Genomic DNA, 13,506 nt, shown 5'->3' with positions numbered 1-13,506 from the left:
CAACCCTGTTATCGATAGCCCTGCTATTCAGTCTTGGTTTTAAATCCCAGCTACGAAGCTGTTGATATTAATATGCACTAGAAATCTTTTTCTGTAAGACATCTCTAAACCTGCATAAAGGTCATTAAAGGTCACTAAGGTGCTCTAAACATATCTATGAGGTTTACGTTATAGTATGACTAGGACTCTACTCAATTCATAGGACAGATTCACTTGATTTTACGGATCATTCAAAAAAATGGCTACATTTCACGGCTGTAACCATATAACCTTGTCAACCACAAAGGACAGTAGCTGCCACCAGGGATTGTCGGAGCCCATGAAAAGATATGACACTGGGCCCCACAACTCTAACAATTCTGCCAAAATACACATTTTTGGGGGGCCCTGTCAGTCACTGGTCCTTAGAATCGTCATAAGATACTCAAACCTCGACCCAAGACATACACTACACTTCAGTCAGTCCACATAGTTGTGGACACCCCTTGTGATGAATGCATTAAGCAGATGTGCAAATGAACATACACAGCTTGTCTAGTCCCTGTAGAGTGTAAAGTACTGCCAACAGAATAGGCCTCTCTGGAGAAGATAAACATACATGAACCTAATGCCAGGTGTGGGCTAGAGGGGTATAAAGCCCCCCAGCATTGAGCTGTGGAGCCGTGGAAGAACTGTGTTCTCTGGAATGATGGTGGTGGAGCTCCATCCAGTACTTTTGGGATGAGTTGGCGAGTTGGGGATGAGGTGGGGTGGTGATCATTCTCACAGCAGTGCTCTTTCTCTGGACAGTAGAGACAGTAGCCTTAGTTAAGAACTATCTAAGGCAGGAAGGCAGGGTATCACACACAAGATCACCCACTCACATCTAGGGGCAATATAGCATTGGCTATTCACCTACCTCATATATTTTCTAGAAATTATACCATGGGTTATTTCTGGAGTAACCAAAGGAAGCCCACATGGATGAGCGAAGAACACACCAAACGCCTTACAGACAGTGACCACCCTTTAGAGCTGTCTGGCAAGCCAGTGTAGCCGCACATCTGATTTTACTAGTAACAACCCAAACTCAAGATGCCAAATTTTCTAATAGAGATTCTCCTTCTCATTCTACATATTTTTTTACTAGCAATAATTTTATATCTATAAAGTTATTTTGTCTAGTCATATTGGCAGCACTACTATTTCTGTAATGCAGTTTTGACCGGTTATATTTTACCATTGATTTACATAAAGTTTCACTCTGTCTTAACAGATAATACATTTTTACCAGTAAAACCCCAGTTACAGAGACCTACCTATCTTTTTGTACTAGTAAAAAATTGTAGTTCCAGACACATGTGAAAATCTTCAGTATCTGTACTTGAATTCTGACTAGTATATAATATCATAATATCTATAATATCATTTTAGATTCTACAATTTGAGTTTTGACTCGTAATTATATTATTATTGATATAATTACTTGTAAAGAAGTAATTGTGGATATCCATAACTAGAGTTAACTAGTTCTAGTAAAATTCTATATAAATCAGTGGTAAAATATGACTACTCAAAATTACAGTAGAAATACAAAATTACATTTAAAATATCAGTAGATGATGAGACTTTTACTGGATATGTTTACTGAATCCAGCTGTTCTTCACTTTATTTACAGTGGTTTTGGTTTTGGTTAAAAGTGAAAGAGTGAAGTTCTCTATAAATCAGTGGTAAAAAGTCAAAATGACATTAATGATATGTTAAATTGGCGATTGTGACCTGCTCAGAATGGCCTTGTTAATGTGCAGATCTGATATTACTGGTAAAAGAAAATTCACAGCTGATCTATAATAAGAGTTTCTACTAGTAAGAACTGGGTGACACTGGATTTGGAGTGGCTCCTTTTACATGGTATAAACACTCATCAGACTCTCAGCAGCAGATCAGCAACAGAGCGATGCAGCAGCATCTGAACATTCAGTAGATGATCACATGACTTTTACCGGAGATGAATCTACTAAATCCAGCTGTTCTTCACTTACTTACTTATAGGGTTAGGTTTTGGGTAGGAGTCAAAGAGATGGTAAATCAATGGTAAAATATGACTAGTTAAAATGACATTGGGGATTCTACACATTATATTGTTCATATGTGCAATAATAATAATAGTAATGCAAATCAACTGATATGTGTGCAAGAACTTGAACTGCTTTATACAGTATGTTCCATATTTAGTATCACAATAACTGCCACTTTGCCACTTTATTAAATTCATATAATTTATATACCTGTGCATATTTCATTTCATTTTTTCTCTTTTTGTTTTAAATTTTAATTTATTGAGTGTTTGTTTTTACACAACTGCAATTTCCCTCCTAGGATCAATAAAGTATTTCTGATTCTGAGAAGTCATCTTAGCAGTATGACTAGTCAGAATGGCCTTAATGGTTAATCTGCCGGTCTGATATTACTGATAAAAATTCCACAGCTGATCTGAAATGAGAGTTTGTGCTAGTAAAAACTGCATTACATGGATCCTGAATTTGAGTTTTTGCTGGTGAGTTTTGACTGGTGTGATTTCAGGCAAAAAAAAATGGCTTGCCACAACGTCTGGAGTGGAAAAGGGAAGAATGTGTAAACCAGGCTTCTACTGCAACAAGCATCTCCTTTACCCCTAAACAGTCTATGGCCCACCGGTGGTCCGAAAGTGTTACTACACGTCTCTGTTACCAAGGAAAAGTCCCTGCAGTTACTGAGTAATACACCTTAGTGTGTAATAAGCCTTAATAAGCTGTGTTTAAGGGTTAAACACAATACATACAAACTATATTTCCATCTTTCTGATGATCAAATGTGTCTTAGTCTTTATTAGATTTGATTTAATGTGTAAATCACCAAAAAAAAAGAACAAGAAGAAGTTAAATCAGGGTTATTACAAGCATGGTCATTTCACACAAAGAAAAAAAGCAGCAAAGAAAAATGCATGTCTCACAGATTAGGAAAATAAACAGGTTCTGAATCCAGTAGTACCTTCAAAACAAATGTAGGGTCTTTTTTATATATATTAAGTGAAAATATACTGTACACCTGGCAGTTATGGAGTTGGATAATAAGGAATTAGGTTGACATCTTAGCATTATGATGTGAATTTACACATATAGAGAATATTACACATGTTTTTTTCACATAGCTTCACGATGAGGCCTCTTTTTTTTAATACATACTGTATTTTAAGCACAATATTTTACATTGGCGGCTGCGTCTTCGCAACGTCACCTCTGTAGATGGTCCAAAAATGACGATCGAATTGATATAAAAATATGAACTGAAAATATCTTACAAAGCAGAGCGACGGCTGAACGATGGTTGAGATCTTTGCACTTCCCCAGCACCGACTATGTAAATTGAGAGGACAAAGTTCTTCGGTTCCAACCAAGAGATGAAAAATATTATTACTGTCGGTTCGAGCATGACGAGGATGATGCTTTGCGCCACTGAGAGAATAGTACTACATTTCAGTGAAGGGTCGTTGCTGGAAATGATAGCTATCACTGCTTATTACTACAATAGAACTCAGTTCAGTAGCCACCCATGTCATTTACACCTCCTTACATACAGACAAGCCCTTGTGTTTCACGTCTTAAAACTACATGCATAAGAACCATTCCTCTAGGGATACATGCCGAAAGTAGCTTTTGCAACAGTGCACTCACTTCATAGAACGTGGACTTTGTGTAATGAGTAATATTTATGCTTTTACCTTGATATTAAACATCCTGCTGCAGTTCTAGTCTTTTTCATTTGGATCTAAAACCAATATATAACATTGTAAAGTCAATTGTAAGTCATTTATAATTTTTTGTAAATATTTCTTTTGGCTTATGCTGTATATTTCAGCAGATATATGATCTAGATTTCCATATTGTCTGATATATAAATGTTTTTGTACCTATCAAAAATAAGGCAATAAAATAGATATGTTGTTTTGGTGATATCTGATCTACTCTACATGAAGAGGAATGTAAATCAAAATAAACGTCTAGCCCTCGCACGTTCCACCACCAGTCTTCTACAGTAACGGTTAAAGGAGCATTAGTCAGTTTCCTCTTCCTTTTCTTACAAATTCAAAGAAACTATGAAATATGAAGATACAATTAAATAATAACATAATAATCACATCATTATTTTAGCAAATGGCATCAGCGCATGACCGGCCCCTTGTCTGTGTTTACACTGATTTCCTGTCAGTATGTATGAGACACTTGTGGAGTGTCCCAGGACTCCATCCCCATCTCCTCAATGCCTGATTACCTGACCCCATCTCCTCAACGCCCCATTACTCCACCCCTTCAATTCAACGCCTCATTACATCAGACAATGTCCTCAATGCCCCATTACTTCAGCCAATTCCCTCAATGCCACATTACTCCACCCCATCTCCTCAACACCCCATTTTTCCAGCCCATCTCCTAAACGCCCCATTCATTCACGCTCATCTCCTCAACACTCCGTTACTCCACCCCATCTCCTAACACCCCATTAATTCACGCCCATCTCCTCAACACTCCGTTTCTCCACCCCATCTCTTCAACACCGCATTGCTTCACCCCATCTCCTAACGCCCCATTCATTCACGCCCATCTCCTCAACACCGCATTCATTCCTGCCCATCTCCTTAACACTCCGTTACTCCACCCCATCTCATCAAAACTCCGTTACTTCACCCCATCTCCTCAACACCCCATTCATTCCAGCCTCCTAAATGCCCTGTTACTGCACCCCATCTCCTCAACACCCTGTCACTCCACACCATCTCCTCAACACCCTGTCACTCCACACCATCTCCTCAACACCCCATTACTCCACACCATCTCCTCAACACTCTGTTACTCCACACCATCTCCTCAACACCCTACTAATCCATGACCATCTCCCCAACACCCCATTACTCCACCCCATCTCCTCAACACCCTATTACAGCACCCCATCTCCTCAACACTCTATTACTCCACCCCATCTCCTCAACACCCCATTACTCCACCCCATCTCCTCAATGCTTCATTACTACACCCAATCTCATATCTCATACCTCAACATCCCACTGTTTTATTTCCATCCTTCAGAGAAATATACAGAATATAGGTTAGCCGCAGCCATAATGATGCTATCTATCTAACACAGGTAGTGACTGATACATACATTTAGGGGAGCTCATTAGAAATAACTTATGGACAGAGAATACACTCAACTGTTCTCACAGCTCTTAATCATTACAGGCCGAATTCTAAGTTTTTAAAGGTTTATAATTTCACTATCAAGAAGCCAAATTTCATAGTGGGCAGCACCACATGTCAGGGTAAAATGCTAACGCCATCACACCCCTGAGACACAGGACTTTGATGCCTGCTCTGACCATTTTTCTCTCTGAAAAAAGGCATTTTTAAAGACGTGCTTTGTGTTCACGGCTGGGACAGAATAAGGTGAATCTAAAAGAAAAAAAAGGTTCCAGCGTTGTTTTGTTCACCTACTTACCACTAGAGGCCATAGTTCCTTACACCTTGACTAATGCTCCTTTAATGATAATGCTCCTAATGCTCCTTTAATGATAATGCTCCTAATGCTCCTTTAATGATAATACTCTCAATGCTCCTTTAATGATGTTTGGACTTTTCCTCAACCCACGGCCAAGTCACGCTTCAGAAACTATGAACAGATCCGACTCACATTTGGTGCGAACTGATGAACGTCATTGGACGCTTTAAAAGGAGCATAAATTAAGGAAGTTTCGTCAGAAGCAAAAAGAACGCACTACTTTGTAAGCTGCTGAAAAACATCATGACTACATTAGATACAGTACAACATGTCATTTCTGTTCAGATGCTCAGTCTCTTTTACATCAAGGTCGTTTTTTTTACGTAAGCCATACATAGAGTGCACGAAAGAATCACCTGCGATATGCCTGCAATATTAACCTTGTCATTAAAAATGCAACATAAGAGAGCAAAAGACACAGAGAGGCATCAGTGAAACCGGGATAAATAAAAATCCAAATAAAAGGTTTCTATTTTAAGTAAGTTGATGTTTTAAAACACACACACACACACATAAAATCCCCACCAGCCTCATGTCTGTGAGAAGATCGAAAAAAGCTTCAAGAAAGAGTCCGGCCACTGAAATGGCCTTTCGTGGTTATTCTGGGTCGATGGAGGAGGAGGAGGAGGAGGCGGCTGAGAGAGCGCGCTCTCAGGAAAGCGTTGGCTAATGGTGGGCACTGCATCCTGCCCAGATGGAGGTGGAGACTGTGAACTGATGATGCCTGGTCGTGTCTGGTCGGGGCCATTCGGGCCTTTTTAGGCCTTTTGGTGGCTTTCGGGCCTGCTCAGCTGGAGCGGCCCCATTGGGCCAAAGAGCCAGGACAGGGGAGGGCTGCTGTGGTATTCAGGGCATTTTCATCTACTGTACAAACCCTGCAAAAACACACATGAAATTAAAAGCATCATTTAACATCTGTCTAATGGTAAACTGTGTAAAAGGAGTATAACAGATCGTTGGAAACGGCTTCTTTTAGTTCTAGCGGTCCTTAAAACCAGTAGAAGTAACAATTATGAAATATGAACTTTTTGTAGAATGTAATCTTTACATTAAAGATGCCATAGAATGTCAACCTGCATAATTCTTGGTACTGTGAACCTCAATCACTGTTGTTCTTTCTTTAAAAGAAAATCCTGCATAAACAAAACAGAACTGGAAAATGGGCCAATTCCAAAACCCCAAAACTGTTACATCACAGTCTTGACTGTACAACACTTTGACACCTAAAGCAGCAGCGCAAAAAAGACTGTTGTGTTGTAATGGACGATAATAACCTATAATCCTGGAGAGCAGCTCATCACCTTCAGACTCTGCTAGTTATGGGAATACGGGCTGCTACAGGAACCAGGCTTCCAGCTTCCACAGAAGAGAAGCTCAAACTCTGCATGTGGCAAAGCAAAAGCCAGGCAGGTGGTGAACATCCTTGCTAGACTAATAGCTCCTATTTCCCCCTCTAAGACAAACTGGACTACATCAGCTGCACCAAATTGGAGCTAAACACACATCAGAAGTACAGACTTCTCATTTCTTACCAGTAACATGAAAGCCACAAAGGAAAGTAAGCAGGTGCTAGGCTAAAAGCTAACCAGACTACAGTCTCTCCAGCTTTCTAACAGCACATTGCGCTGAGAGGACACAACAAGAGGACAGCAACAATTACAAAAGTAGTTAGGCTACAATGTTGTTGTTACAGTGTAAAAGCTAATGCTATGCTATAATACACTATGATATGCTGTGCGATGCAGCTCTTATGAACTATTTATTTAATTTTTTATATTAATGTTTTTGTCTGAGGCAAAATATTAGGATGGTAAATAGGCTTGTAATATCATATCTGAGCATTTTGCACCTGAACCAGAGGTGTGTACGTACTATTTATACTATTTATTACCAACATTTCAAATACTAAAGAATTGCTTTCTAAAGCACCTTTAAAACCAATGGAAAAATGATAGAAATCAAGACTGGTAGGAATATAGAGATGAAATTTCAATGGATATTCAATTCCCGGCCTAAATATAATTCAAAGGGATGTAAAGATACACTCAATCCAGTTCAATTCAGTACACTGCCATCATTTTGAACAAATCGGAAAAAACAGAAGTGATGACCACATTCAGCTGTTATATAATCTACTGATGAGACTAGAGCTAAAATCAATATTATCTGCTTTGGACTAGTTGTCTACCATTTACACAGACTCTAACTGCTGCCGCTATTGAAATTTCACCTCCACCTTGAAAAATTTTTTTTACACTGACGTCCATTGAAAGGAAAGAAGGTTTTTTTTTCTTCTATGGTAGAATTACAATTTTGGACATACAAGGTCTGTCAAAGATGACATAACATGCCATAATATTTGGCAATTTTACAAAATTAATTGATTTAAAAATGCCACAATACATATTTCCCCCCTTTTCTCTGAAATTTGGACAGTTAAAACTGCCTGTAGTTATATAAACACCCATATATAATCATTTAATGTAACCTGAACATACAGCAAAATAATAATTTGGGTTTCTAAGAGTTTAACTTTGTGTTTAAGTGGGTGATGCCGTATCCAAGGAGCAGGTTCTCTCTAAGCTCAGATTTCTCATCTATCACTTTGAACAAATCTGAACAAACACTGTGATGACCACAACAGAAGTGATGACCACATCCAGCTGTTACATAATCGCCTGATGAGACTAGGCCGGATAAGGGTGACGCAGTGCATGACTGTGCTGGCGTGCAAACAGCGCAATCACTCTAGATAGCCTGGGGTCACATTTTTGCACTGCAAGATCACAATGTTTTGATGCCATGTTACAGTGACTAGTAATTATTAACAATAATTAGTTATGTAATTATGTTTTAATAGTTTAGGGGAAAACAAAACGTATTAGATATAGATGGTAAAGGGTTAAAATGAGCAGCTGGACGGAGTAATAAATGATAAGAAACATTAGAGTACCCAGGTGAATTGCCGTTTCCACTCAGCCCCAGAGATTCATTCAGTTCAGCAGATGGTCTCCAAATGACACGGGTTCTGGAAATATACAACACACACACACACACACACACACACACACACACGCACACACACACACACTTAGAAGATAAACGCATTAAATTAATCTCAAATCCTGCATCCAGGGCTAAGCCAGAGCTATTCATGCTATTCATCTTGTTCCACAGTTCACCTTGAGAAAAGAAACAACAGGAGCCTTGAGCACAGAGAGAGGAATGAGAAGAGATTAAACTTAGGAGTGAGGTCAATATCCCGGGAGGCAGAGCGGGAAAGTAAATGTGTGATAAGGAGAATGAGGCCTAAGAGGGAAGCTGGCATGGAGGTGGAGAGATTTTACCGTGTCATTCCACTGGCGGGGCAGATCGTCTGGTTCTGGAGGATACGACATCCACGAGGGGCTACGGTAAGAGGATGGTGGCGACAGGACAAAGTAGTCGGAGTAGCCGGGCCGGTTGGCCGATATGGCATAAACGGCTGTCATTGGGTTTCCTGAAGAGAACAAACGAGTAGATGAATCCTTAGAAATTCAAGTATCAAAAAGCATGCTGTCATTTTTATAGATTATTTATTCCTTCTTATTGTATATTCATTATTTCTTCTCACTTTTATTTACTCCATTATCCCGCATTATTGTTATGTATTTGTTGTTGCTATTTTATTACAAATATTTTTTGTATTATATATTAATAACACCATGTAAATAGAATGAAATTCTGAATTATAATGTAACTATGTAATTAATAATGTAATTGTGCAACTACAGATGAGGCTGTTTTTGCAACTACAGACATGTTTAGGTCCCAGCAGAGGATTTCTGGATGTTCCCAGTTTTTGCATGATGCACAAAAAATATGTGTTATATATTCTTGTCAGCTGTAATGAGTTAATATAATTCATAAAGCATATTTTGGGTCTTTCAATTAATGTTTTAATAAATAAAAAACAAAATTGATAGAGATCAATATTACCTGCCTTAGGCCAGTTGCCTTTCCATTCATTTCTGAAATCGAAATTTAACCTCCACCTTTTGCCCATCCATGCAGTTAACACACACACACACACACACACACACACACTAGCAAACACACACACAGTGAAACACTGGTCCTGCATGCCTAGAGAGGTGGGCAGCCTTCACTGTAGTGCCCAGGGTGTCGAGAGGGTTTAGGGCTTTTCTCAAGGGCCGAACAGTGGCACCTTTTTTATGTATATAAATAAATATGTGTGTGTGTGTGTGTGTGTGTGTGTGTGTGCGCTTTTTTCCACCTTTTTCTCCCCATTGGATGGCAATGGCAAATAACCCACCCATTGGTAGCTCCCCTTAGTATTAGCAATGCTCCCGACACTAGGAGGGTACGGACTTATCACATGTCTCCTCTGATACATGCACAGCCAACCACCACCTCTTTTCCAACTGCTGCCAATACAGCATTGCCGGGCAGCCGAAACGCTTGGAGAAGAGCTCAGGGTCCCCAGCTCCACCGCCGCACCGGCTAACATACACCTGTGTACACCGGCTGTGTACACAAGTTAAGGTTTTATTCATTTTATGGTAAAATGGCTATTTTGGACATACAAGGTCTGTCAAAGATGACATAACATGCCATAATATTTGGTATTTTTACAAAAATAGATAAAAAAAATTCAATTTTCACCTTTTTTCTCTGAAATTTGGACAGCTAAAACTGCGTGTAGTTGCACAAACACCCATATATAAGCATCTAATGTAACCTGAATATATAGCAAAATAATAATTTGTGTTTATTAGAGTTCAACTATGTGTTTAAGTGGGTAACTCGTACACTTTTATTGTCACCCTGACAGCAGGTTCTCTCTAAGCTCTACTTTCTCTCTAATATTTCCTAATGCAATCAGTCTCCACAAGATCCAGACATTCTTTCCCAACTCGGACTAAAACACTGAGCTACACCCAGCTTTAACTCCTCACTCAGCACACTCATTCTCCTCTCCCATGCCCACACTGATACCTATATTATATGTAGAGAGTGTGTCATTCACACTCTTTCGCACTGAAGCAGTAGGAGCCTGACCTGAGTAGCTTGACATGGATTGGTCGACAGTCACCGCTGGGAAAGGAGCTCGGTTTATTGGCAGGTAGGGGGTGCCGTTGTGCTGACTCATCTCCGAGGCCTCGGAGACGCGAGGTTTCAGACTCATGTCTGGTGTCGAGCTGCAACGACATAAAAGGGAAATCAAGTGCAGTTGCCATACTCCTGTCTGACCAGCATGGGGCAGGAGAATCACACGCTTGCTGGTTTTCAGAGCCGCAGCGCTGCATAAAAAATACTCAATGCAGTCGACAGCTCCGTCTGCTGTGCAAAAACATTTCTTTACACATGCCAGCCACGGCCATCTCAGGAACAACATGTATGAAAATGCACAGAGAGAAGCGCTAGCGCTGAAACCACCGGCCCAGCAGTGTTTCCACATAGGTGCGAGGAAGCCTTTTAAAGGGTCTGTATGTCGTATTTTTACTGATTTGAATTATTTTGCCCTGCTGTCCATCTCTGTTCAAGATTCTGTGGGTTTATGTATTAAAAACAGCCATAATTTAATTCATATTCACACATTAGCCTACCTCTTTATTTCCATTACTGCACCTTTAAGGCTGATATATGTAAATGAGCTCTGTTCTCATTGGTTATCCTTTATTGTGCCTTATCCAAAAAGATATTCAAGCTCAAACACGCCTTTTAACCTCAGCCAGAACAGGAGGAGCTAATACGTTCCTAGTAGACATAATAGGCTTAATATACCATTATTTGGACAAAAGTATTGGGACACCTGCCCTTTCATTGTTTCTTATAATATCAAAGCTATTAAGAAGACTCTATCCTGCTTTTGTTGGAGTAACTGCCTCTACCGTCCAGGGATAAATGCTTCCTACTAGATTCCGGAGGAGCATTGCTGTGAGGATTTGATTGCATCCAGCGACAGGAATGCACACCTCATCCAGGCATTAGGCAGCACGGTGCCAATAGGTTCATGTTTATCTGCTCCAGAGAGTCCTATTCTATTGGCAGTACTTCTCTACAGGCACTAGACAAGCTGTATGTGTGCCTCTGTACATCTGCGTCAGCACTGGATTCAACTTAAAGTAGCTGAATGCATTCATTAGAGGGGTGTCCACAAACATTTGGACATATAGTGTATATGCAAATGTATACATTCAAAAAGGACTGCTTTTGCACCTTAATTCACATATATGGGCTGTACTACATTAGATACTGAATAATTAGATACTGTATTATATTATTTGTACTATTTAATACAAATAAAGTAATTAATAAATCATATGGGCTCATTAAACCTTAATCTTTATTCCCTGCATTTGTACCAAAATAGACTAATTAGAGAAACCAGTGAGCAGTTGCTTCAGCACAGGTTGAGGAATATGCACGTATGAGTGTGAGTATATATGTATGCACGTGCGTTGTTGTACTCTTACCGCCTTAGCGAGGTTCCAGGGGGCGCTCCAGCTCTGGGGGGTATAAGAGGGGGCGGTGAGCCCAAACCCATATCAGGCAGCTGGGTAAATCTGAAGCCCTGTAAGACACACATAATCACATTAACCCTCTCGTCACTATGAGGACCAATCAACAGCCGCGGTTTCCAGTGCACTACAGAAATTCTGCGTAATCAAATGTTTACATCTCTAAATGGAGTCTGTGCTTCAGGCCTGTTCCCGGGTCAGCAGAACCAGCGCGTGTTTATTTTTAACCTGCTGCTGTAAAGATATAAATATGCCATTAGTGGGTCTCCTGTCTGCTACATTCAAGGAGAATGTCAATCTATATGAGGATCGTAATAAATTCAAGGGAGTGGAGTTAATGGATGCTAAGGATAGCACTGGAAAACCTGAGAAAAATTCCCAATTAACAATAATGTCCATTTAATAAAAATAAATAATATCTGTGTGAGTTGAGCATGGAGGGGACAATGATACATAAACCTACGCACAGTGTATTTGTCTATTAAAAAACATAAAGGATTTTTTTGCCCCACTGGCAGGATAAGATCCCCCTACCTGGGTGGGACGTCCCCCTGGAATTTTATCGTACTATTTATATTAAACCATCGCTTTGTCTTGCAGTCTGTGCATAAAGAAAACTGTTAAATACAACAGTAGAAATATCAAAGCATGTATTTTAAAATGTAATTGAAGCCTCCGTCTATTAATATCTTAATAATTCCACTTTATTATAATGAGCTCAATAAAAAAGACAGTGAAATAGAAATATTGAAAAGGTCAATTATGTCTGATAATGAAATAGCAATGATTATTATATTCATTACATAATGATAATATGTAAATTCATTAAATGCTATGATTAAGTGTTTCCTCTAGGATCTCTTTCAGCAGCTGAATAAACCCCCAGCATAAATGTGGAAAGGTAGTAAAGTTAGGAAATGAAAGAAATACAGTGGAACTAGACTGTAAAACACAGGTTCGAGCTGAAGGGTACGAGCTGTACAGGGCTAGCTAGCTGAGGTAACCTGGCCTTAGCATTTGCTTGTTTACCAAAAGACTGGCTGCTTTTCTCTGTGTAAAATGAAGTCACGTGTGATCTACTGTGGCTTCCTGTGTCTCCATACGGCTTAAATTTAATGAAGTACTGTCAAAATGCTGTGAGGAATTGAGAAGTGTTCAGAGTCATGAAGGGCCTTGATGCGTGCATTGACGCATGGTGCTGACGCCGGTGTGAGGGCCTCCATTATAAACAATGGCTTTATAGTTTTGGGCATGGCGTTGGGCATATATGTAATGGAAACACTGATGAACATAATTAACATTAATAATGAAACACTCTGATACTGCTCAACATTCTCTGCTCTCCATGAAACCCTCTCAGAACTCTCTCTTATTACCTTCTCCGAGCAAATGGCCACCCAGCCCGACCTG

At 39.7% G+C, this 13,506-nt stretch overlaps 1 protein-coding gene across 8 annotated transcripts in view; it reads right to left on the bottom strand.

The window, feature by feature from the left end:
• Positions 1-2,817: 2,817 nt before the first annotated feature.
• Positions 2,818-13,506, bottom strand: part of kiaa1549la (KIAA1549-like a) — a 76,410-nt gene continuing 65,721 nt past the window's right edge. For 7 of the 8 annotated variants that reach the window (XM_072664278.1, XM_072664275.1, XM_072664279.1 and 4 more), the window contains 5 exons: positions 12,052-12,149; positions 10,634-10,773; positions 8,920-9,071; positions 8,526-8,600; positions 2,818-6,447 (listed from right to left, as the gene is read on the bottom strand). In XM_072664278.1, the coding sequence (XP_072520379.1) occupies positions 8,571-8,600; positions 8,920-9,071; positions 10,634-10,773; positions 12,052-12,149 (420 nt within the window). In that variant the 3' untranslated portion in view covers positions 2,818-6,447; positions 8,526-8,570. Of the gene's footprint in view, positions 6,448-6,495; positions 6,954-8,525; positions 8,601-8,919; positions 9,072-10,633; positions 10,774-12,051; positions 12,150-13,506 lie in introns of those variants that run through there. The other variant, XM_072664276.1, reaches the window with a different exon arrangement.

This window comes from Salminus brasiliensis, chromosome 19 (assembly GCF_030463535.1).
Source record: "Salminus brasiliensis chromosome 19, fSalBra1.hap2, whole genome shotgun sequence".
In the NCBI taxonomy this organism is placed as follows: domain Eukaryota; kingdom Metazoa; phylum Chordata; class Actinopteri; order Characiformes; family Bryconidae; genus Salminus; species Salminus brasiliensis.
This window is presented reverse-complemented; position numbering and strand designations above follow the sequence as displayed.